At 61.8% G+C, this 19505-nt stretch overlaps 1 protein-coding gene across 2 annotated transcripts; it reads right to left on the bottom strand.

The window, feature by feature from the left end:
* Positions 1-185: 185 nt before the first annotated feature.
* Positions 186-18539, bottom strand: ARID3A (AT-rich interaction domain 3A; the record flags this gene model as incomplete). 2 transcript variants are annotated; one of them, XM_083879783.1, is made up of 8 exons in its annotated part: positions 186-2769; positions 2886-2972; positions 3051-3347; positions 3664-3911; positions 4105-4288; positions 5353-5425; positions 17244-17559; positions 18118-18539. In XM_083879783.1, 8 exons carry the CDS (start codon positions 18537-18539, stop codon positions 2564-2566), a joined length of 1833 nt encoding a protein of 610 aa, XP_083735909.1. In that variant the 3' UTR covers positions 186-2563. The 2 variants fall into 2 exon arrangements, with proteins under 2 accessions (XP_083735909.1, XP_083735908.1); XM_083879782.1 differs by having other exon boundaries at positions 2886-3347.
* Positions 18540-19505: the final 966 nt, after the last annotated feature.

Here is a 19505-nt window from a genome sequence, read left to right as displayed (position 1 = left end):
CACTGTCGGTACCCCATAACCCTATAGACCCCCCATAGTCCCATAGGGACGGATCCCATGGATACCCCACAATCCTATAGGCACCCCATGGCTTCATAAAAATCCCATGGGCACCCCACAAAACTAAGGGTGCCCCAGATACTTCCCAATCCTATGGACATCCCACAACCCCAAAAGGACCCCATCAACACCCCACAATCCTACAAGCACCCATAGCTTCGTGGGAATCCCATGAGCATCCCACAACTGTGAGGGTGCCCTTTGACGCCCCACAGCCCTATGGGGACCCCATGCACATCCCATAATCCTATACCATAATACTATCACCCCATAAATCCATTGACACCCCAGTCCCAGAGGGATACCCCAAATCCATAAGGAAATCCTATGGACACCCCAAAGCTCTGTGGGCACCCCTGAGCCCTCCCAGGCCCAGAAACCCCAAACAACACATCTTTTTTTTTTTTTTTTTTTTTTTTAATATTTCTTCACTTTACAGGGTTACAATTGTCTTAAATATTCTGACGTTTAAATACAATCTGTATAATAATGTTATTATAAAATGTAAACTTTCAGTGTTTTTTAAGTTTATTTTCTCTTTTTTTTTTAATTTTTAAATTTTTTTTTAATAATAATCAAAAAGTCTCAATACCTGAATGTTTTGCAAAACTGAAATCTTTCACCGGGGCCCCGGGTGCGCCCGAGGCCGCCGCGCTCAGAGGTAGAATGTGGTTTATTTTTTTATTCCTTTTTTTTTCTTTTTTTTTGTCTTTTGTGGTTTTTTTTTTCTTTTCTTGTTTTCCTTTTTTACCTGAGTTAAGATATGCAACGCTGGGGGGAGGGCGGCGGCTGCAGCTGGGGCCGCTCCTTTAGTTTAATTTTCTTTCCAAAACCCCCCCCAAAAAAACTGATTTAGGCTCTTTTTTATTATTTTTAAATCGATATGCAAAAAAGAAAAATAAAGTGGAAAGTCACCCGCTCTCAAAAACAAAAATAAAGGGGGGGCAGGAAAAGGAGAGGAGGGAAAATAATTAAAAAAAAAAAACAAAACCCCAAAACAACCCAAAATAGTGACTGTACAATGCAAAAAAAATCACTAAGAAAATCTAAGCCCACCCTGGGCATGAAAATTCCCCCTTGGAATTTCTCCTTACGGGGAGCTGGGCTGGACCCCAACAGCAGCAGGAGCTGGACGGACCCTCCCAGGCCCCCCCAAAAAGGGTCCATGAAGCCACCAAGACCCCCCCACGGAGCCACCAAGGGGATTCCAGCACGGAAAAAAAATACCAGCTGAAAACAGCAAAAAAACCAGCTGGAAAAAACCCCAAATCCCCTGAGATCGCCACTTCCCCGAGTGAAATTAAAAACAAAGGTGGGGGGGAGGGAGGTCCCACCAGCCTGGACCCCCCCCGGGGGCACCTGGGGAAGGGGGAAAAACCCTGTGCTCCAGGTGGGAACCTGAGAACGGAGATACCGAGGGGGGGTGAGGGGGTTTCGGTATCAGGTTGGATTGTGTCTCACGCAGATGTGGGTGAATTTTTCTTTTTTGGGGGAGGAATAGTAAAAAAAACACAAGAGATTGTGAGGTTTAAAATAAATCCTCAGGTCCTTCGGGTTCTCCGTGAGCTCCGGAGCGTCCTGCAGCTCCGAGCATCCCCATCCTCTGGATCCTGCTTGTTTTTGGAGGAAATAAGCCCAAACTGGCTTTAAACAGTAGTTTTATGCAGGGGGAGGGATAAAAAGTAGGATTTGCCGGTGGGGGAAGGAGCAGAGCTGGACCCAACCACCGATAAGTAGAGGAGAAAGGAGATTCCAACTTTTTTTCCAAGCTCCCATATTCCCTGATGAAGACTAATATATATAATTTGCATGTTAAAAGTTTGATTTTTTTTTTTTTTAGAGAATAAAATAGAAGCTATTTACAACAAAACAATCAAAAACAACCTCTTAAAATCCTGTAGAGAGTGGAGTTCCCAAAACAAAGGAGGGAAAAGGATGGAAATGAATAAAATATCTCCCTATTTCCAAAGTTTTTCAGGATTTTTTTTTTTTTTTCCTTTAGAATTCCGGGGGGTTTCGCTAGAGCTCGCGTTGGCAGGCGTCCGTGCGTCTGTCTGGAGGTAACACGAGTTAAAAAATAATAATAATTATAATAATAATAATAATAAATGTACAGTGCAAAGTGTGATGTGAGTGAGGTAAACGGTCCCGGAGCGGCGCAGCCGGACAGCCGGCGGCTCCGGCAAAACCCCCCGGGCTAAAGCTTTTCTGCCTGGAAAAGGAAAATCCAACAACACGAGAACAAGGGCAGAGCCCATCGAGACCCTGATGGGACCCTGGAGAAACCCTGGCAAGACCTCGGGCGAGACCCTTGGTGAGACCCCAGTGAGACCCAGGCGAGATCTCAATGAAACCCTGGTGAGATCCCGGTGAAATCCTGTTGAGACCCCAGAGACACCCTGGCAAGACCTCGGGCGAGACCTCAGAAGACCCCGGTGACCCCCGGTGCGACCCCGTCCCCCCATGGCCGCCGGTGCCGTGAGGGGCCCGAGGCTCCAGGGTGTTAAGGCGAAGCGCTGTTGGAGGTAGAGCTGGGGGGCACGGCCAGGCCGGCCGGGGCGGGGGGCACGTTCCCACCGCCGCCACCGCCACTCCCCATCCCACTGCCGCCACTGCTCCGGCTGCTGCCGCCGTTGCCTTTGCTGTAGGCAGAGGAGGAGGAGGAGGAAGAGGAGGAGGAAGGGCCGGGCGTCTGGGCGAACAGCACACCTGGGGAGAGAGAGAGCCACGGGTGCTGTGGCCGTGCTACAGAACAGGGTAGAGGGCGGCGGGAGTGTGCAGCCCCCACCCACAGCAGTCTGGGGGGAGCTGGGGGAGCCCCTCACCTGTGTAGACGATCCCATTGATCTCCACGGACATGCTGATGCTGTTGGTGCCGTTGCTGGTGGCGGCAGCGGCGTCCGGGCGGTTCTCTGCCGGGGAGAGCCGCGTTACGGAGCCCGCCGGGGCCGGGAGCTCGGCCGGGGCGGGCGGCCGGGGCCGGCACTGACCTGGCGAGCGCGTGCCCTGGCTGTTGATGCGGATGCTCATGGGCAGCTGGGCCGTCATGGCCAGGAGGTTCTGCTGCAACGCCCGCTGCATCAGCCGCTGCTGCTCGTCTGTCACCAGTGCCAGCTTCTTCTCCGGGGGCTCTCCTGACTCCAGCTTCTCCCGCAGCTGCTCCAGTGCCGCGGCCTGGGCGGCTGCTGCCACCTGCACCGCGGCCGCCTGCGCCGCCACCACCGGGTGCCCGGCCAGTGAGACTGGGAGCCGGCTGGGCATGGAGATGGGGATGGGAGAGTCCTCCTCTGCCGGGGGAGTGAGTGTCAGGGATGGAGGCACAGGGGTAGGTGAGTGCCACCACCCCAGGGTGTCCCTGACCCTGGCACAACAGTTTGGTGCTCTGCTGTCCCTCCAAAGTTCAAACATGGGTGAATTAGGGTCCCTGGGCTGAGTCCGGGAGCCCAAGGAGGGGAGAGGAGCATCACCCCCCTGCTCACTTCCCTGAGCTCTCCTTGTTATTCCCAGGACCAGGAGGGGGCTCAGCTTCCAACCAGACCCTGTGGCACCCAGACCCTGCAGCAGCCAAACCCTGGAGCAGGCAGATCCCAGAACAATCATTACCTTTCTTGATCTTCTTGCCTGGCGTGATGGCCCCACCGTTGGTGGCAGAGGCCAGCCCCAGTGCTGGCACTGGCAGCTTGGGTGAGGAGAGGAGGCCGTGGGTGCCACCAGGCGAGTAGGCAAAGAGGGAGCCACCAAAGCCCTGCCGCCGGCCCTCCCGCCGGTTGCTGTCGATGGCTGCCTGCAGCTCGTTGGGGTTGCTCAGCCCACGCTTCTCACACTCGTAGGGGTACAGGTACTTCATGTACCTGCGGCCGGACGGGACAAGGGCAGGGATGGTGAGGGTGAAACAGTGGCTGGGCACCATTTCCCGTGTGCCACCCCATTGCTCCCTCCCCACTGCTCCCACACAGGGCTGTGCTGAGCCCCTGTCCTCTGCACAGGGCAGAGGGACCCCCAAAGGACTCGCCCCTCTCCCCTCCCCTCCGAGCCCCCGCTCACTGGGTGCGCAGGGTGAAGGCCGCGCTGGTGATGGAGGTGGGCAGGCTCAGCCCCTTGGTGATCTCCCGCCACAGCTTCTTGTTGATGACCTCCACCAGACCCCCCTTCTCGGTCACCAGCGTGTACAGCATGTACAGGTCCAGCACCTGCTTGGCCATGATGGGGATCCGGTTCACGGGGGTCCCTGGGGAGCGGCGGGAGGAGAGAGTGGTCTGGGGTGCTGCTTTCTTACCCGACATGGGGGTGCAGCTACCAAGACCCCCGTGGCGCAGAGAAGGGACTGGGGGGCTCCTGCTCCTCCCTCCCCTTCTTCCCCCGGGCCCTCCCACTGAGATCAGCCCCGAACAAAGGAAACAGAAACTTGCAGTTTCCAGCCACAGCCCTGCCGTGGCCGAGCCGGTTCCTCGGGCTGAGCCGGCACCCAGTAACATGAGCTATTTATAACGGGGGTAGCACAATCCAGCTGTGAGGGTCTCTGATGCGCTGGGGGGCTCATCCCTCCAGCATGAGGAGGGATTGGCAGCACTTGCTCTCTCATCGAGGTCCCTGCCTTCCCAGCCCTGTGGTGAGGGGGCTCTGGGGGACCCTGAAGGATGCAGGTGGGGTGACCCCAGGGGATGCAGGTGGGGGGATCGTAGGGGACACAGCCAGGGAGACCCCAGGGGACACAACCAAGGGATGGGACAGAGCCAGGGGAACCCTGGTGGACCCAGCCAGCAACCCCAGCCCCCCTACACAGGCACACGTGCCTTCCCAGTACTGTCTGACAAAGGGCCGGAGCCAGCCCTGTGTCAGCACTTCCAGAGCTGTTTTCCACGCAGGAACCAGACCCTCAAACAGGAGCACGCTTGGCTTTCAGCCCCTCCCACCCCTGGCCCCCCACTATGGCCTCTCCCCGGACAGAGAGAGGGCACAGTGAGGAGCTTTGCCCCCTGCAATAACCCAGGGCATGAGCAAGAGGGGGTGCACAGCCAGGGGTTTTGTGTGGGGAGGGGCTGCAGGTCTGGGTGGGATGGGTGAAGGGAGGGGGGCAAGGGGGGGCTGCAAGCACTGGATCCAGCCCAGCAGGTTTGACCCCACTGTGCTGAGGGGTTAAAGATTAACCAGCAGCTCAGCCAGAGCTGTGACCTCGGGGCACTAATGAGGGGCATGGAAATGAGCCCCCAGCCCCGGGGAGGGCAAGGTGGGTGTGGTGGAGCAGGGTGAGCACAGAGTGGGCACAAGGTGGGCACGCAGCTGGGGACTCACCTCGCTTCTGCATGAAGCTGAAGAGGTCGTCCAGGAACTCCTTCCTCCTGGGGTCACCATCCAGCTCGTACAGCTGCATAAGGAGAAGAGAGAGATGCTCAGAAACCCCCTTAACCCATGTGTCCCCCTACCTGAGATCCCCAGCTTCCACTGCAGCAACTGTGTGGCTTAAAAGACACTAAATGGCTTGAGAGTCCCTGTACGGGTCCAGGAGGTTCCTGCAGCTTGTGCTGACCTTCACCTGTGCCCCACTGTGCCATTCCCTGCCCACTCTGCTCGGAGCTCAGCTCCGGGATGCCAGTGCTGGGATCATGGCCCAAGTGGCTCTCAGGCTGCCAACACTGTGCTCGGCCCTGGCTCCTCCTGGGAACGCTGATCCCGGTTATTTTTAGCATCCACTGCCTGCTCAGCACAGCTATGTTTCAGCGTGGTCCCTCCACACTCTGGGTGCCACAGAGAGCCACAGCCAGGAGCCAGTGCCTCATGTGGTGTGACATGAGCTTGTGTGCCATGGCCCTGCAGGGACATGTCCTGCACTGGGGAAGGCAGAGCTGGGCCAGGCTCTGACATGCTGCACCTCAATCACCAGCTCTGCTTGGGGCATCTCCAGCTGGGACCCCCCACCCCGCCAGCCCGGCACATTCCTGCCTGATTTATGGCGCAGGATCGGCCGGTTGGAGCGCCCGCCACGCCAGAGGCACACACCACACCGCACCACGCCACGCGGCCTCTCCTGAAGCCCAGCGCTGTTTCTGCCTGGAGGCTGGTGGATAATCCGCCCCCCCTCATCCCGGGAAGGGTGTTGGAACAGGGGTTGTGGGGGCAGGCGGTGCCCAGCCACACCAACAGGAGTGGCTGCCACAGCTCCGCTTTTCTCAATGACAACTCTGAACAACTGTCAGTGGGGCCGGGAGGGGCCTATAAATACCCCCCCATAATACGCCAGGCACGCACTGCGGGGCCACTGCTGCTGGTCACTAGGTCACTGATGTGCCCACTCCCTCCATGGCTACGCCCTTGTGGCACCAGGACTGTGGGCAGGTGGATGGGTGGACATTGTCCTGGCTATAAGTGAGGGGCTTGAGCCCCCTCCTCCTGCAACCCCGCAGGGAGGATCCGGATCTCGCAGGGCTGGACTCGCCCGCCGGCACCGATCAAAGGGATCAATGGGGCCGCATGATAAGCGGGGCCATAAACCCCCCCAGTTCCCTTGGGAAACTCGGCAGGCTCGACCAGCCTCTTGCACACCCCCAGGGCAAGGGCAGGAGCCACCAGCACCACCAGCAGAGACCCTCAAACCCCCTCTCCCACCCCAGTGCCCCAGCAAGGGGTCTGGTGTGGGAGTGGTGCGGGGGGAGTGAGCCATGGCACAGCAGCACCGCCGTGATTTTTGGGGCTGAGCTGCACTGGGCTACTTGTGCCAGCTGACGGATGTTGGGCCGGCGCCAATCCAGCCTCCCCCGTTTCCTTGAGCAGCTCCAAAAGCCACACACACGGAGAAAGGGCTTCCCCAGCATCTGATCCTGCAGGGTGCGGAGCCATCCTGGGGAAGTGCCAAACACGCTGGTTCATCCACTGCCAAGACCCTCGGGGTCATGATCCCCCCCGCCCCGGGTTCAGTCCCGAGGGGAATGGACGCGTTTAAGAGGATGAAAGAAAATTAACCGTCAGCTGAGGAGAGCGTGGCCGGCCAGGACAGGGGGATTAGTGGCCGCGGCGGGCAGCTGCCCTGTGTGCCGGCCTTCCACCAGCCCCGGTGGTCCCATGCCAAGCTCAGCTGGCTGCAGCCACTCTCACCCCTGCCCAAATGGGATGAAGCCATGGGGGTCCCCAGGGATGGTGGGCAGAGGGATCCCTGTTCTTGCCCGGTGACCTCACAGCCCTGCCGGCACACCCGCCACGGCTGCCGGGCAAAGGATGTTGCACAAGCTGCTGCTGACGGTTACTGGCAAGGCTTTGACAGCTTCACTGCACTTGGCAGTTGCTCACTGACCACTGTAGTGCCAAGCAGAGAAACAGGTCCCCCTTGGGACCCCTCAAACCCTGTTTTAGGTCTGCCACTGCCAGCAGAACCAACTGCCAGAGATGGGCACCTGCCCAAGGTGCTCATCCGGCAGCACTGTGGGACAACAACATGCCCAGCCATGGCCAGGACATGCCCGGGGTGCACTGTGGGGTGTGACAGAGTGGCATTTGCCAAGCTGCCCCTGTCCTCCCTTGCCACCCCTGCTTCCTCTTGCCCCTGAGCGCAGGCAGGACACTGAAGGGGACAGAGACAAGTGACTCCCAGCAGCTCCTCGCAGGATTTCCTTGCATTGACGCCATCCACAGCCAACGGCAAAGCAGCCGGCGCCCCGTGAGCCCCAACGGCAGCGCAGGACAGCTGGGACAGCGGGGCTCAGAATGCAAATTGAGGAACAGAAACATTCTGGTTTCGGCAGCGTGCGAAACCCAGTGCGCAGCTGAGCTTGGCACAGGCTGGCAGCTGCTGGCACTGCTGCACCGAAATCAGCAGGTGCTGAGTCTTGTGCCTGCTTGGTGCTGATCCCTGCCCGGTGCTCGTGCCCTGCCTCCTGCTCACAACCCTGGTTTCTGCTCAGCTCAAAGCCAGTTCCTTGCAGGGACAGGCAGCGTCTCAGTGCAAAGGTACCGGCGGGCAGGAGCCACAGGCAAGGCCGCCCTGTGCCGCTGAGTCAATACATTTATGTTTCGTAATTAGGGAAGTGGAAACGACTTAATCCATAACGCAGCTGCCCCAGGAATATCCTCTTACCATGGGGTACCGTGGCAGGGTGTGGTGCCAGGGGACGCTGTGGCACAGCCATCCCAGCCTGGCTGGGGGCAGCAGGAGATGCCCACCACCTCCCTGAGAGTCCCCCGGGCTGGGGGGATCTGACTCCACGCACCCAGAGCTCCCCGAGCTGACCCACCCCAGGGTGAACGATGGATGCCAATGGCAGGGCCGGCTCTGGCCACAGTGTCCAGCCCACCTGGCCACAGCGCAGCCCCCTCGGCCCCAGCCCCCGGCCGGCTGAGGACACAGAGCCAGATGGCCGTTGCCAGCAGATCTATAATTAAGTGGAGGAGGAATTAGGCAGGAGGTGGGCGGGTGGCCCTGACCCCGGCCCAGCGCCCCGGCAGGATGCCGGCCCGGCGTTTGGTGTGGATGACCGGATTAATGTTTCAAACCAGATTACAGGAAAATCCCAACCCTATGGCTTTCAAAGGGCGGGCGGGAGGCGGCCCCTTGGCAATGCCAGGAATGCGGGAGAGCCCTCGGCACGGGCGCGGTGTGTGCCGGGGGTCCGACCTCCCCCCGAGCTGGGGCAAGGGGGGGAATTACAAGCAGGAGGGGAAGCGCCATTTCACAAAGCTCCGGGAATGCCGGGGGTCATGCTGGTGCCAGGCAAATCCCCCCTTCGGCAGGAGTCCCTTGTCCCCTGTCTGGCCCACGAGGAGGAGTCCGTGTCCCTGCATCTCCCGTCCGAGTTAAAAACACCTCCCCTTCCCCCCGCTCGGTTCCGGGTTTTCAGGCCTCGGGGATTAATTTTCAAGTTTCTTTTCCATCGCCAGGAAGTGGCAACACTCTCGGTTTTCCTCCTTCTCTCCAAAACCGGTTTGGGACGTGCACACCGTGACGTGAGCCGGGACTGGGGACAGACCAAGGGCCACTGCAACAGGGATGCACCGGGCTAAACTTCCAGGGGCTAAACTCCCCCAGATTCCTGTATTTAAGGAAAAAACACAACTCAGGGAGCGGCGGGGAGAGCCCACCCTGTCTCGGCAGGTAGCAGGACCAGCGGTGACAAGCTGAGGGGCTCCTTCTCTCCTTTTCTTTCCTTCCTTCCTCTGGCAGCCCCCGGGGATGAATCCCTTTGTCCCGCGGACAGCCGAGGGGCCACGCTGGGCTGGGGAAGAGCCCGCGCACACTAACGAGTTCTTTAACCAAGAATAAACACATTTATGGCGCGTTTCCCGTCCCACTCCCAGCCCATACACAGCCCCCGGCCTCTGGCACGCCGGGACCCGCGCTGGGGTCGGAGAGGGCACTTATTCAGAAAAAGAAAGTAATTTGTAAAAACCAGAGCTAAGGATTGGCGAGGGCCCCGGCGTTTCGGAGGCGCTGGGGACGTGATTTCCAGTAAGGCGATGTCTGACTCAGGGCTGGGGGTGCCCGAGGCCACAGCCCCTCTCCAGGCACGGGGGTGCAGGGTTTGCTGGGGCCAATCCCTCCCGGTGAAGGGCAAAGGGAGTGTCCAGCCCCGGAGCAGATTCCTATGCAGATAAAGCGCTAGGCTTAGGTACAGCTCACCCCTGGCTGTCCCCATCCCTAATCCCCTGCGACCCCCCCCTCCCCCAGGGCACAGCCCCCCGTGGGAAGGGGCTGCTGAGGGCAGGGAGGTGTGTGCCCCCTCCCCGAAATCTCCCAACACCTTTCTCGTGGGGGATGTGCTGGCGGGAGCCTCGCCCACAGGCCAGGCCGGGGTGACTCCACTGACCGGCCCGGCGGGATTCCTGCCGCCGGAGCACGGCCGGGCTGGGGGGCCGCTTCCGCGGGGGCGGCTGGGGAGGGGGCCCGGGAGCTTCCCGTCGGCACCATTGTTCACACCAGTTCCCAGCATTGTCCCCTCCGCGGGGGACACGGCCCGACCGCAGGTGCCTCTTGGCACCAGCGCCTCCTCCTCGGGCCGGGGGACGCGGTGGGTAAAGGATCCATCGGTGCTGCCGTGGCTCAGTGACAAACCCAGTCCTGATCCCCACCATCGGTCTGGGGGACCCTGAGACCACCCTGTGCCCACCTCCTCCCCACCCAGGCTGGGGGAAGGAATCATATGGGTGACCCCGGGGGTACACGGGCGGTGTCACGGCACGGCGGGTGTCCCCCGAGCGGCGGAGGGGACGCTGAATGGCCGAATTAGTCACCGTTTAACCTCCCTGACCCCCCCATTGTCCGTGCGCTGTCGGCCGCCCTCCCCAGCACGGCACGGGCCGCTGTGCCCAGCCAGCCGCAGCTCCCGGGATCCGTGTCCCTGCCACGGGCCGGGATTGAGGCCGGCTCCTGGGACACTGGCCTGGCTCCTGGGACACCGGCCCGGCTCCCGGGACACCGGCCTGGCTCCTGGGACACTGGCCCGGCTCCCGGGACACCGGCCCGGCTCCTGGGACACCGGCCCGGCTCCCGGGACACCGGCCTGGCTCCTGGGACACCGGCCCGGCTCCCGAGACACCGGCCCGGCTCCTGGGACACCGGCCCGGCTCCCGAGACACCGGCCCGGCTCCTGGGACACCGGCCCGGCTCACGGGACACCGGCCTGGCTCACGGGACACCGGCCTGGCTCCTGGGACACCGGCCCGGCTCCCGAGACACCGGCCCAGCTCCTGGGACACCGGCCTGGCTCCCGGGACACCGGCCTGGCTCCCGAGACACCGGCCTGGCTCCCAGGACACCGGCCCAGCTCCTGGGACACCGGCCTGGCTCCCGGGACACCGGCCTGGCTCCTGGGACACCGGCTCGGCTCCTGGGACACCGGCCTGGCTCCTGGGACACCGGCTCGGCTCCTGGGACGCCGGCCTGGCTCCTGGGACACCGGCCCAGCTCCCGGGACACTGGCCTGGCTCCCGAGACACCGGCCTGGCTCCTGGGACACCGGCCTGGCTCCCGGGACACCGGCCCGGCTCCCGGGACACCGGCCTGGCTCCCGGGACACCGGCCTGGCTCTCGGGACACCGGCCTGGCTCCCGGGACACCGGCCTGGCTCCCGGGACACCGGCCGTGCCGCCGCTGTTGGCTCCTTCCCGCAGAGGAGGAAGCGATTCCTGCTGCCGTGGCGTTTCCAGTGGCAGCTCGCTGCTGGGCGGCAGCGTGCCAGGCTCTGGCTGCAATCAAAACTGGTTCCTTGTCTCAGTGCAAGACGTGGTGTGGCACAGGCTGGAGAAGGGTCACGGAGGGGGAACTGGGGTGCTGGGGCTGCTCCCTGGGCTGGATGGGAGCCAGCCCGGCAGTGGCAGCTTTCCCGGCCCTTGCCGTGTGCATGCTGGTGCATGCCCTTGACACATGCTTGCTATCACACCGGACCTTGTACAAATATTAATCCAATGGAGTCAGGCGCTGTTGAGAAAGCTCATTCAGTGAAGGACACCAGGCCAGCTCCTGCCACCAAACAGACCCAGGGAGGGCAGCTGAGAACAAGCTATGTAGTACTGAGCTGGGAAATGCAGCCAGAGCAGCCAACTCAAACTCTCTGGGCGCCTGGTGAACCCCTGGTTTGGGCTGTTCCTCCTGCGCGACTCCCAAGCCTCCCAGGGTGAAGCCCCTAAGGGCTGGAGGGCCAAGACCCTCATTCAGAACCTGACCCGGGTGCCGTGGCAGCAGCGAGGCCTGGAAGCCAAGACGGGGGTTTAAATTCCACCATATGTAAATGATCGTCTTAGAAGGGGATCGCGGTAAGCCCCGGCAGATGAGTCACCGGGGCTTCCACCGCCCGCTGGGATTTGGCTAATTGCAAATCTGTTCCTGAAATGCGAGGTCCTGCACCTCTGCCCTCCGTCGGCACCGAGGTGGGGGTCGCAGGGGTCCCGTGGGCAGGGCCAGGATGCATGGAACGCCTGGGAACCCCACCACAGAGCCGCTGGAGGAGCTGGAAGGGGTCCAGCAGCCGCAGATGGGGTTGACAGGAGCCAGCTGTGGGCTGTCAGCCCCGGGAACCATCACCACTGAGCTGCTCTAGCACCGCTGAAACCTCACGGTTTCCTCACACTGAGAGGAGGGGGTGGTGATGGGCACCGTGATGGCACCACAGTGACAGACCCCAATACACTGTGGCACCCGAGCAGGTGGCAGTGTGGGACAGCATGTCCCAGGTGCTGGAATCTCCAAAATCAGGCACTGGTGCCCAAGTTGGAGGCTCCACAGTGGATGTAGGCAGATGGGGAAATGGAGGCAGGAGGTGAAGCCCTTTGCTGAAGGGGTTTAGGGTTGGTACCTGCCACCTGCACCAGGGTGAGACCCCGAGCCAGCTGCTGTGGGGGACAGGGAAGCCCTTTCCCAAAGGACTGCTGCCACAGAAGTGACACAGCCACGCCCTCCCCGTGTGGGACACATGGGGAGCAGGGGACTCTCCTCAGGGGTGAGCCCTGGCCTCCAGCAGCCCCAGTGCAGGGTGGATTATCCCGAGCTCCAGCCAGAGTGGGAATCCAGGCACAGGCAGATTAAGTGACCGATGGAAGGGTCAGGGAGCAGGTCAGGAGCTGCACCCTGAGCCCCCAGTCTGGCTGCCCCGGGGGCTCAGAGCAGGGGGCCCCCCTTAGCCCCAAACCACCCCCTGCCCTGGCCCCCGATTGCAGCACGTCCGGCGGGGCCCTGGGACCAGCTGCCATTTCTCCTGCGGTTTGGGCCAGAAATAGGGTGATGGAGCAACGCTGCCCTTGCCCAATGCTGCGGTGGGGGTGGGGGGCTCTGCTGACAAAGGCCCCGCTCCCTGCGCCGCTCTTTTCTTTTTTTTTTCCCTTTTAAATAAACCCTGTTAGTTCAGCTGTGCCGAAAGGGGAGGCAGCCGCCACCTCCGCAGCCCTTGAGTCAGCCTGGGGGGCTGGGGCGTGGAGGGAACAGGGCTCCAGGGGGGCCAGGGGTGGGGGGAAATGAGGTTCTGGTGGGGATCGAGGCATGGGGGAAATGGGGCTTTGGGGGGACACAAGCAGTTGATGCCCAGGCTGTGGGGAGCCTGCCCAGGTCCCAAGACAAGGGGTGTCGGGGGCATGGTCCAGCTGAGTGAAGGCACTGGTTGGGCACCTGGAGCAGGAAGGATGTGTCCCCTGTCCCTCAACCTCGTTAATCATCCTGGGTCTTGTTTGGAAAAATGGCTTCACGGGTGCCCAGCTGCCGGGACCAGCACCTGTGAGCACCCAGGCGTCTGGCTGGGGGAGGCACTCGGCGGCTAAGCCGCTCTCGCCGAGAAGTCCCTGACCTCTGGCCAGGGATCTGGTGGGATTACAGCCCCGGGAATGCTCCCTGAGCACTATGAGCCAATTACCACGCTGGATCCCTGGCTGGGAGCACCCCTCGGCAGGCCAGGCAGCGGTGGAGGGTGAGAGGAGTGCTGGCTGAGTGTGGGGCAAGGGGGGAGGACACAGCCCTTTTTCTGGGAGGGGTCCACTGGTGATTCCCCCACTGCCCCCACAGTCCTGTCCTGCCCAGGTCCTCTTTTTCCCGTGTTATCTGCTGCTGGCCTGGCCAGGCACTGCAATCACCTCCCTGACACAGCAGCGCCCAACTGGGGGCCCCAGGGCACTCCCCCTTATCTGGGAGCCAAACTGCCTCTGGGTGGGGGGCACTGGCCCCTGGCCGTGTGATGACACTCGGGTCCCCCTTCCCCGCACAGGGGCCCCCTCGCCCTCCCCGGGGGCGGCTCATCCGCTCGGCTGGCTAATGCAATAAAGCTCTAATCAATATTTTAAAGAAAGTAAATGGACCCTCCCGCCCTCGTTAAGAGGCCACGGGGCCCCTGCTCAGGCCCCACGCCCCCAGCTGGCTTCGGGCTTTGAAAAGGAGAATAATCCACGGGAGAAAGGGGTTCAGAGGGGATCCCCCACGCCTTAACCAGCTCCTGGGGATTCAGAGGAGGTATGGGCTCTCTGCCCCTCCAGACCCTCCTGGAAAATCCCAGCTCCACCAGCCACGTGCGCAGGGCTGGTGTGGGCAGAGGGGGGGTCCGGTTTCACCCACCCCCGCAGCCCTGCCGAGGTCACCGAGTTGCTTTCGGTTTATTTTTCCCCCACCACTGCACTTTGAAACTCTGTATCTCGGGGTGCGCTGCACCGCCTGAGATAAGGGCTGAGGTTTTTGTGCCCATGTGCCACCGGCATGGCTCAGATGTCCCCAACACAAGGAACCTCTTGCCCCACTAAAACACCAGCACCCCCCAAAACCCCCTGGCTGCCACAGCCTCCCACTGGCACTTCTTAAACCCTTCCTGAAGCACAAACAGGAAGGTTAAACAGCAGGCACTGCAGGACACTCCAAAAGGGAGCACTCAAAATGGAGAACCCCAGAGGGAGAGTGGTGGCTGCTGCAGCCAGATGAACACAGGGAGATGGATTCCTCGAGCTCCTGCAATGTGGGATGGGATACTGGTGTGCAGGGTGCTCATGGCTGAGGGAGCACCAGCGGCACAGGAAACTCTAAAAGAGGTAGAAGCCAGAAAACTCCAGCTCCAGGGGCTGCCACTACACCAGGGGCTCCCACTCCCGGTATTAGTGGGGAGCAGCAATAGTAATAATGAAACAGAAAAATCAGAGGAGAGATCTTGGGGAGCAGCAGCAGCTGCAGAGCCCCCACAATGCTGGGGTACAGAACTCAGAGCAGTTTTACCTCCAGCAGCCCCTTGCTGGCAGGAGCTTGCTGGATTTTTAGCCAGTTCCCATGGGGAGCCTCTTCCCACCCAGAAAATGCCCCCTTTCCCCCCCACCCCGAGGAGCCACGGTGCCCTCGGCAACTGCTGCCCCCGAGTTCCCCGTTGTGCTGGGGGCTCCTTTGTTCTGCTGCCCGCGCCGGCAGCGCCCGGGTCAGGCTGAGCTGACCTCTGCCTGTGCAGTAGCCGTCCCTGGGGACGGGGAGGTGCCACGCGCCGGCTCCCTAACCTCCCTCACCTCCATAACTCTTCCTCACGCCCTCCCCTTCCTCCTCCCTTGAACTGGGCCCCCTCCTCCTCCCTCCGGCCCCCCACGGCTCAGCCGAGCACCAGTTCACAGGAATCTGTCCCAGATGGGTCAATAAAACATGGCAGTGGAGGATGGGGGCAGCCCCTGGCTGCCAGGGTTTGGGTGTGGAGACAGGCACGGGGGCTTGGATGGCGGCACTGCCGGGTGAGGATGGTGTTCTCAAGCCCAGAGACCCACAAGCCAAAGACACAGACAGCACCAGCACAACCAGAGCAGAATCTGAACTGGATCCAAACTCCCAGCAGGGAGACCTGGACAGTGAAGGAAGGATCAGGGCTGGTGGGAGAGCAGAGGGGCTGTCGGTGCTGAGGAGCTCCTCAGCAAAAATAAAAAAGAACCCCAAAAGAGCCCATCCCTCACAGAGCAGGCAGGCAGAACACTGGCACAGCCACACACAGCACCACATCATTGCTGGCTCACCCATGCAGGGACCCTGCTGTGGCCTGGCACCCCAGAGCTGCCGGGGTTCCCCCTAAAGGCGCCTCCTCCCCAGCGAGGAGCGGGGATGGGGTACGGCATCCCTTGCCCCGTGCTGCCCTCGCTGTTTACATTCCTGCTGCTCCTTCCCAGGCCGCGCCAGCTGGGCTGGGATGGAGCCCGGCGGCACGCGCTGGAGGCCAGCCAGGAGGAGCTCCCGGCCGGCACCGGCTGCGCCAGCAACCCCCTGGCCCCGGTCCAGCGGCCGCGATCCAAGCGCGGTCGCACGGGCTGACGTGCCGGGGAAAGCCTCTCTGGGCCCGGCGCGTCGCCTCCGCTCCTCCGCCCACGGAGGCTTTTCAACCCCCTCCGGCTGCTTCCACAATTCACCACCGAGCTGGGCTCTTCCCAGTGAGCCCAGGAAACCACATGGAGGGAGAGGGGGTGCTCAGGGAGAGGAGGAAGAGCTTGGGGGGCAGAGGAAGTGCTGGGAATAGGGCTGGTGTTTCCCAAGCGCTGTGGCTGTGATAGGGGACCTGGCAGAGGCTACGGCCTGGACCACGGCGCTGACACACTGACAAACAGGAAGATCAGAGCTGCGGTATTGAAAAGCCTTTTCACAGCTACGAGTTCACAGCCCTGGCCCCTCGCTCCCCGGTGGCAGGAAGCACAAGAGAGAGAAACCACAAGAAGAGAAGGTGGCTTGGGTGCAGCGGCACAAGGGATGCGCAGGGCAGGAGCATCCCTTCATCCCTACAGCTGGACGGGTGCATCCCTCCATAACCACAGCTGGGCAGTGCCACAAGGATGGCCACATGCTCCTCCCTGCTTGCTGGTGCTCCCTCTGCCAGCCCTGTTCTGAGCCTGCCCACATCCAGATGCACCGGCAGATCCTGACAGCCTCTTCCCCCATTTTAGAAGGGATGCGACAGCCTCTTGAAGGTGAAGGGGCAGAGGTGGTCGCATCCCTCCTGAAAGGCCACCACACCCTGGCCGCTGCATCTGGGTCCCATCTGCTGCTGCTGATCCTGCCACTTCCCCCAGCCCCAAACTCTGCTGTATTTAAACACACATCAAAGGTGCCGGGTGGCCCCCGGGGAGCCCTGGCTGCAGCACGTTTTCTTCTATCAGTGAGAGTGGACTGCAGCCAGCTCTGGTGCTGGGAGAGTGGGAACTTGCTGGCCTTGTTGCCTGGGGAAGGCAACAAAGAGGGCAGCCAGGTGCTTTCTCCCCTACTTTCACTCTTTTATGGCATTTTGGCAGTGACAGGGGGGCAGCTCTGCCCCCCACCAAACATCCATGGGGCTGGAGTTGTCCTGCCAGGCATCACCTCTGTAGTGATGGTGATGGGAGACAGACAGGTGCCCAAGCAAAATGGCTTGGGGAGAGTGGAGAAGAAGAAAACCAAGAGAGCTGTCAGATTTGCAAGTTTGAGGCGATTTTTTCGCAATTCTCAGCAAGAATCCTCCCAGATCCCTGCAGCAAACCCAATCACGCTGTCTGCCCGTGCCAGAACAACCCGGACACAGGATCTACTTGGAGTCACCCAACAAGGGAGGGGACGAGACTGAGCCCAGCACTAAAACCTCAGAGAAATCCCACGCATTCCTAATGACAACAGCAGCTGGATCAGAGAACACTGCTGGGGGCGGCACTGCCGGAGGCATCTCCCCCACGCTCGCGAGGACACACGGGTGCACAGGAGCAGGGAGAGGGATGGCACAGCAGCGACAACGCGTGTCTCGGCGGGCACATACCTGCTTGAACTGCTCCTCGTAGGTCCAGTCGCCGTGGTCCGGTGCTGGTGGTGGGGGCTGAGCGTGGCCCAGGCCGGGGGGCAGCCGCTCCTGTCCCCCTGGCAGCCGTGGTGGCTCCCCCCGGTAGTGCTGGGGTGCTGGGGGCTTGCGGAGCAGCAGGGATCCCGCACCTGCCCGCACCGCCTCTGCTGAGCTGAGCCCTTCCTCTCCCATATCTTCTTCTTCCTCATAGTCTTCCTCTTCCTCCTCCTCTTCTTCTTCCTCTTCCTCCTCACCCATGTCCTCTTCAAAGTCATCTTCATCCCATTTGCCCTTGCTGGAACCGGGGGGAGAGGAGAGGTTTGGTCCCATGCTGGTTCCCAAGGCCCATCCCTCTCTCCTGCCTGCCCCACAGACCCTCCCCAGCTGCATGGCTGGGAACACCCACCCAGCACACAGTGGAGCCCCAGAACAGCCCATTGGCAGGGGCAGCTCTGCAGGGCACAGCCGGCCCCCGGTATCCCAGGAGCACCTCCGTTACAGAGCTCTGCCAGATGGCTCCTGGCCTGGCTCTGCCCTGAGAAGATGCATGCTGGAGGCAGCCAAGGGTCCTGCATAATTTAACGCCAGCCCGGGGTCCTCTGTCACAGCCCCACGTGGCTGCTGAGCAGAGATGAGATGTGCCAACCCAGAACGAGGAATCACAGCCACAGAGCCAAGCCACTGCTCTCTCAGCACCTCCTGCTCTGAAATATCCCAATAGCTCTAATCCACAACCTTCCCCAAGCCACAAGATCCCCGCAGCCTCCCCAGCACGCTGTGCCCAAACCCACCAGTGTTGTGCCACTTCCCTGCCCCTTCCCCAAACCCATGAGAACTGCCTGAGTACACTCACAGGTCCTCCTCCTCCTCGGAGCCCATCTCCTGCTGGTACCCGCCGCCCTCTTCCTCCTCCTCGCCACGCTCCTCCTCTTCCTCCTCCTCGGAGGCCTGGCTCTCATCTGACAGCCCCGGGCTGGGCGAGTGGCTGAGGCCAGCAGCAGCCGCCCGCATGGCAGCCAGAGCGGCCATCTGTGCCCGCTGGATGTGTGCGCTCTCAGGCTCCGCTCCCTCCTCCGAGGGCGCCGGGGCTGGATCCTGCCCACGGCCCCGGGCTGGGGTGCTGGCAGGGGGCAGCCCTGGGGGCTGCGAGGGCTGCGCTGGGGGGGACATGGAGCGCAGTGGCTGCTGCTGCTCCTGCTGCCGCGCTTCCAGCGCCTGTTGCAGCCGGGCGCGCTGCTGCCGCTGCAGGTTCTCCATCACCGCCTGCAGCTTCATGGCTCTGCCGGCGGGCGGGGGGTCCCCGGGGGGCCGGGGGGCGATGCACCCGGGGGGCAGTGCCCGGGGGGCAGCGCCCGGCAGGCTGCCGCGCTCCAGCGGGGCTGGGGGCCAAAGCTGGGCAGCACCGAGGGGGGCAGCCCTGGAGGGGGCTGCCGAGGGGTGAGGGCAGTGCCGTCGGGGTGTCAGGGCAGGAATTAACGCCGGGTCAGGAAAGACTGATGTGCCCCTTGACCCTTTTTCAGGCTTAGCCCGATGTCTCCTTGGCTTGAGGGCTACGGCGTGTTGCAGGCTTGGTGCTGCCCGTTGTGGGGTGCTGCTGTTGTCAGGGGAGTGTCCCAGGCAAGATCCAAAACTCCTCCTCAGGCTCAGCAGGCAGCAGCTGCAGCACGGCACATCACCCCTTTCCTTGAAGACCTGGCACTTTCTGGGGGTGGCAGCCTCAGTGTCCCCTGCTCACAGCCAGTGTCCCTAATCCTCAGCCGGGTCGGTGTCCGATAGGCGTCAGCGCAAACCTGTGGGAGAAGTAGAGCAGAGGGTCAGTGGAACTGCGGGCAGGAGCTGGTGAGCAGGAAGGAGTTAAAGACAGCGCAGGAGCCTCATTAATCTCGAGCTAATGAGATAGGGCGGCCGGGCCTGCTGCTGGAGGGGGAAGGGGCCTGCCAGACCCGATAGCCCTGCCCGGCCCTGCAGGCAGCGGATACCGGGGACCCGCGCCCACAGATAACAGGCCCTGGGGAGAGATGGCCACTGGGTCCCCCATGGGGGACAAGGCACATCCCCAGCAGGGACATGGGGAGCACTGGGGCGTGGGCAGCACTGGGGTCTGCACTGCACAGTGGAGGGGCCCCAAAGCACCCCGGGGCAGATCCCAGGGGATGGACAGGCAGAGTCTTGAAACCCTGGTAAACAGGCTCTGCCAACCACCCCCAGAGCCCCCTTGTGCCCCTTCCCTGGGGGCTGGGG

The sequence above is a fragment of the Zosterops lateralis genome (genome assembly GCF_965231275.1).
Source record: "Zosterops lateralis genome assembly, chromosome: 29".
NCBI lineage: Eukaryota > Metazoa > Chordata > Aves > Passeriformes > Zosteropidae > Zosterops > Zosterops lateralis.
Note: the sequence above shows the minus strand (reverse complement) of the source record. Positions and strands in the feature narration are given on the sequence as shown.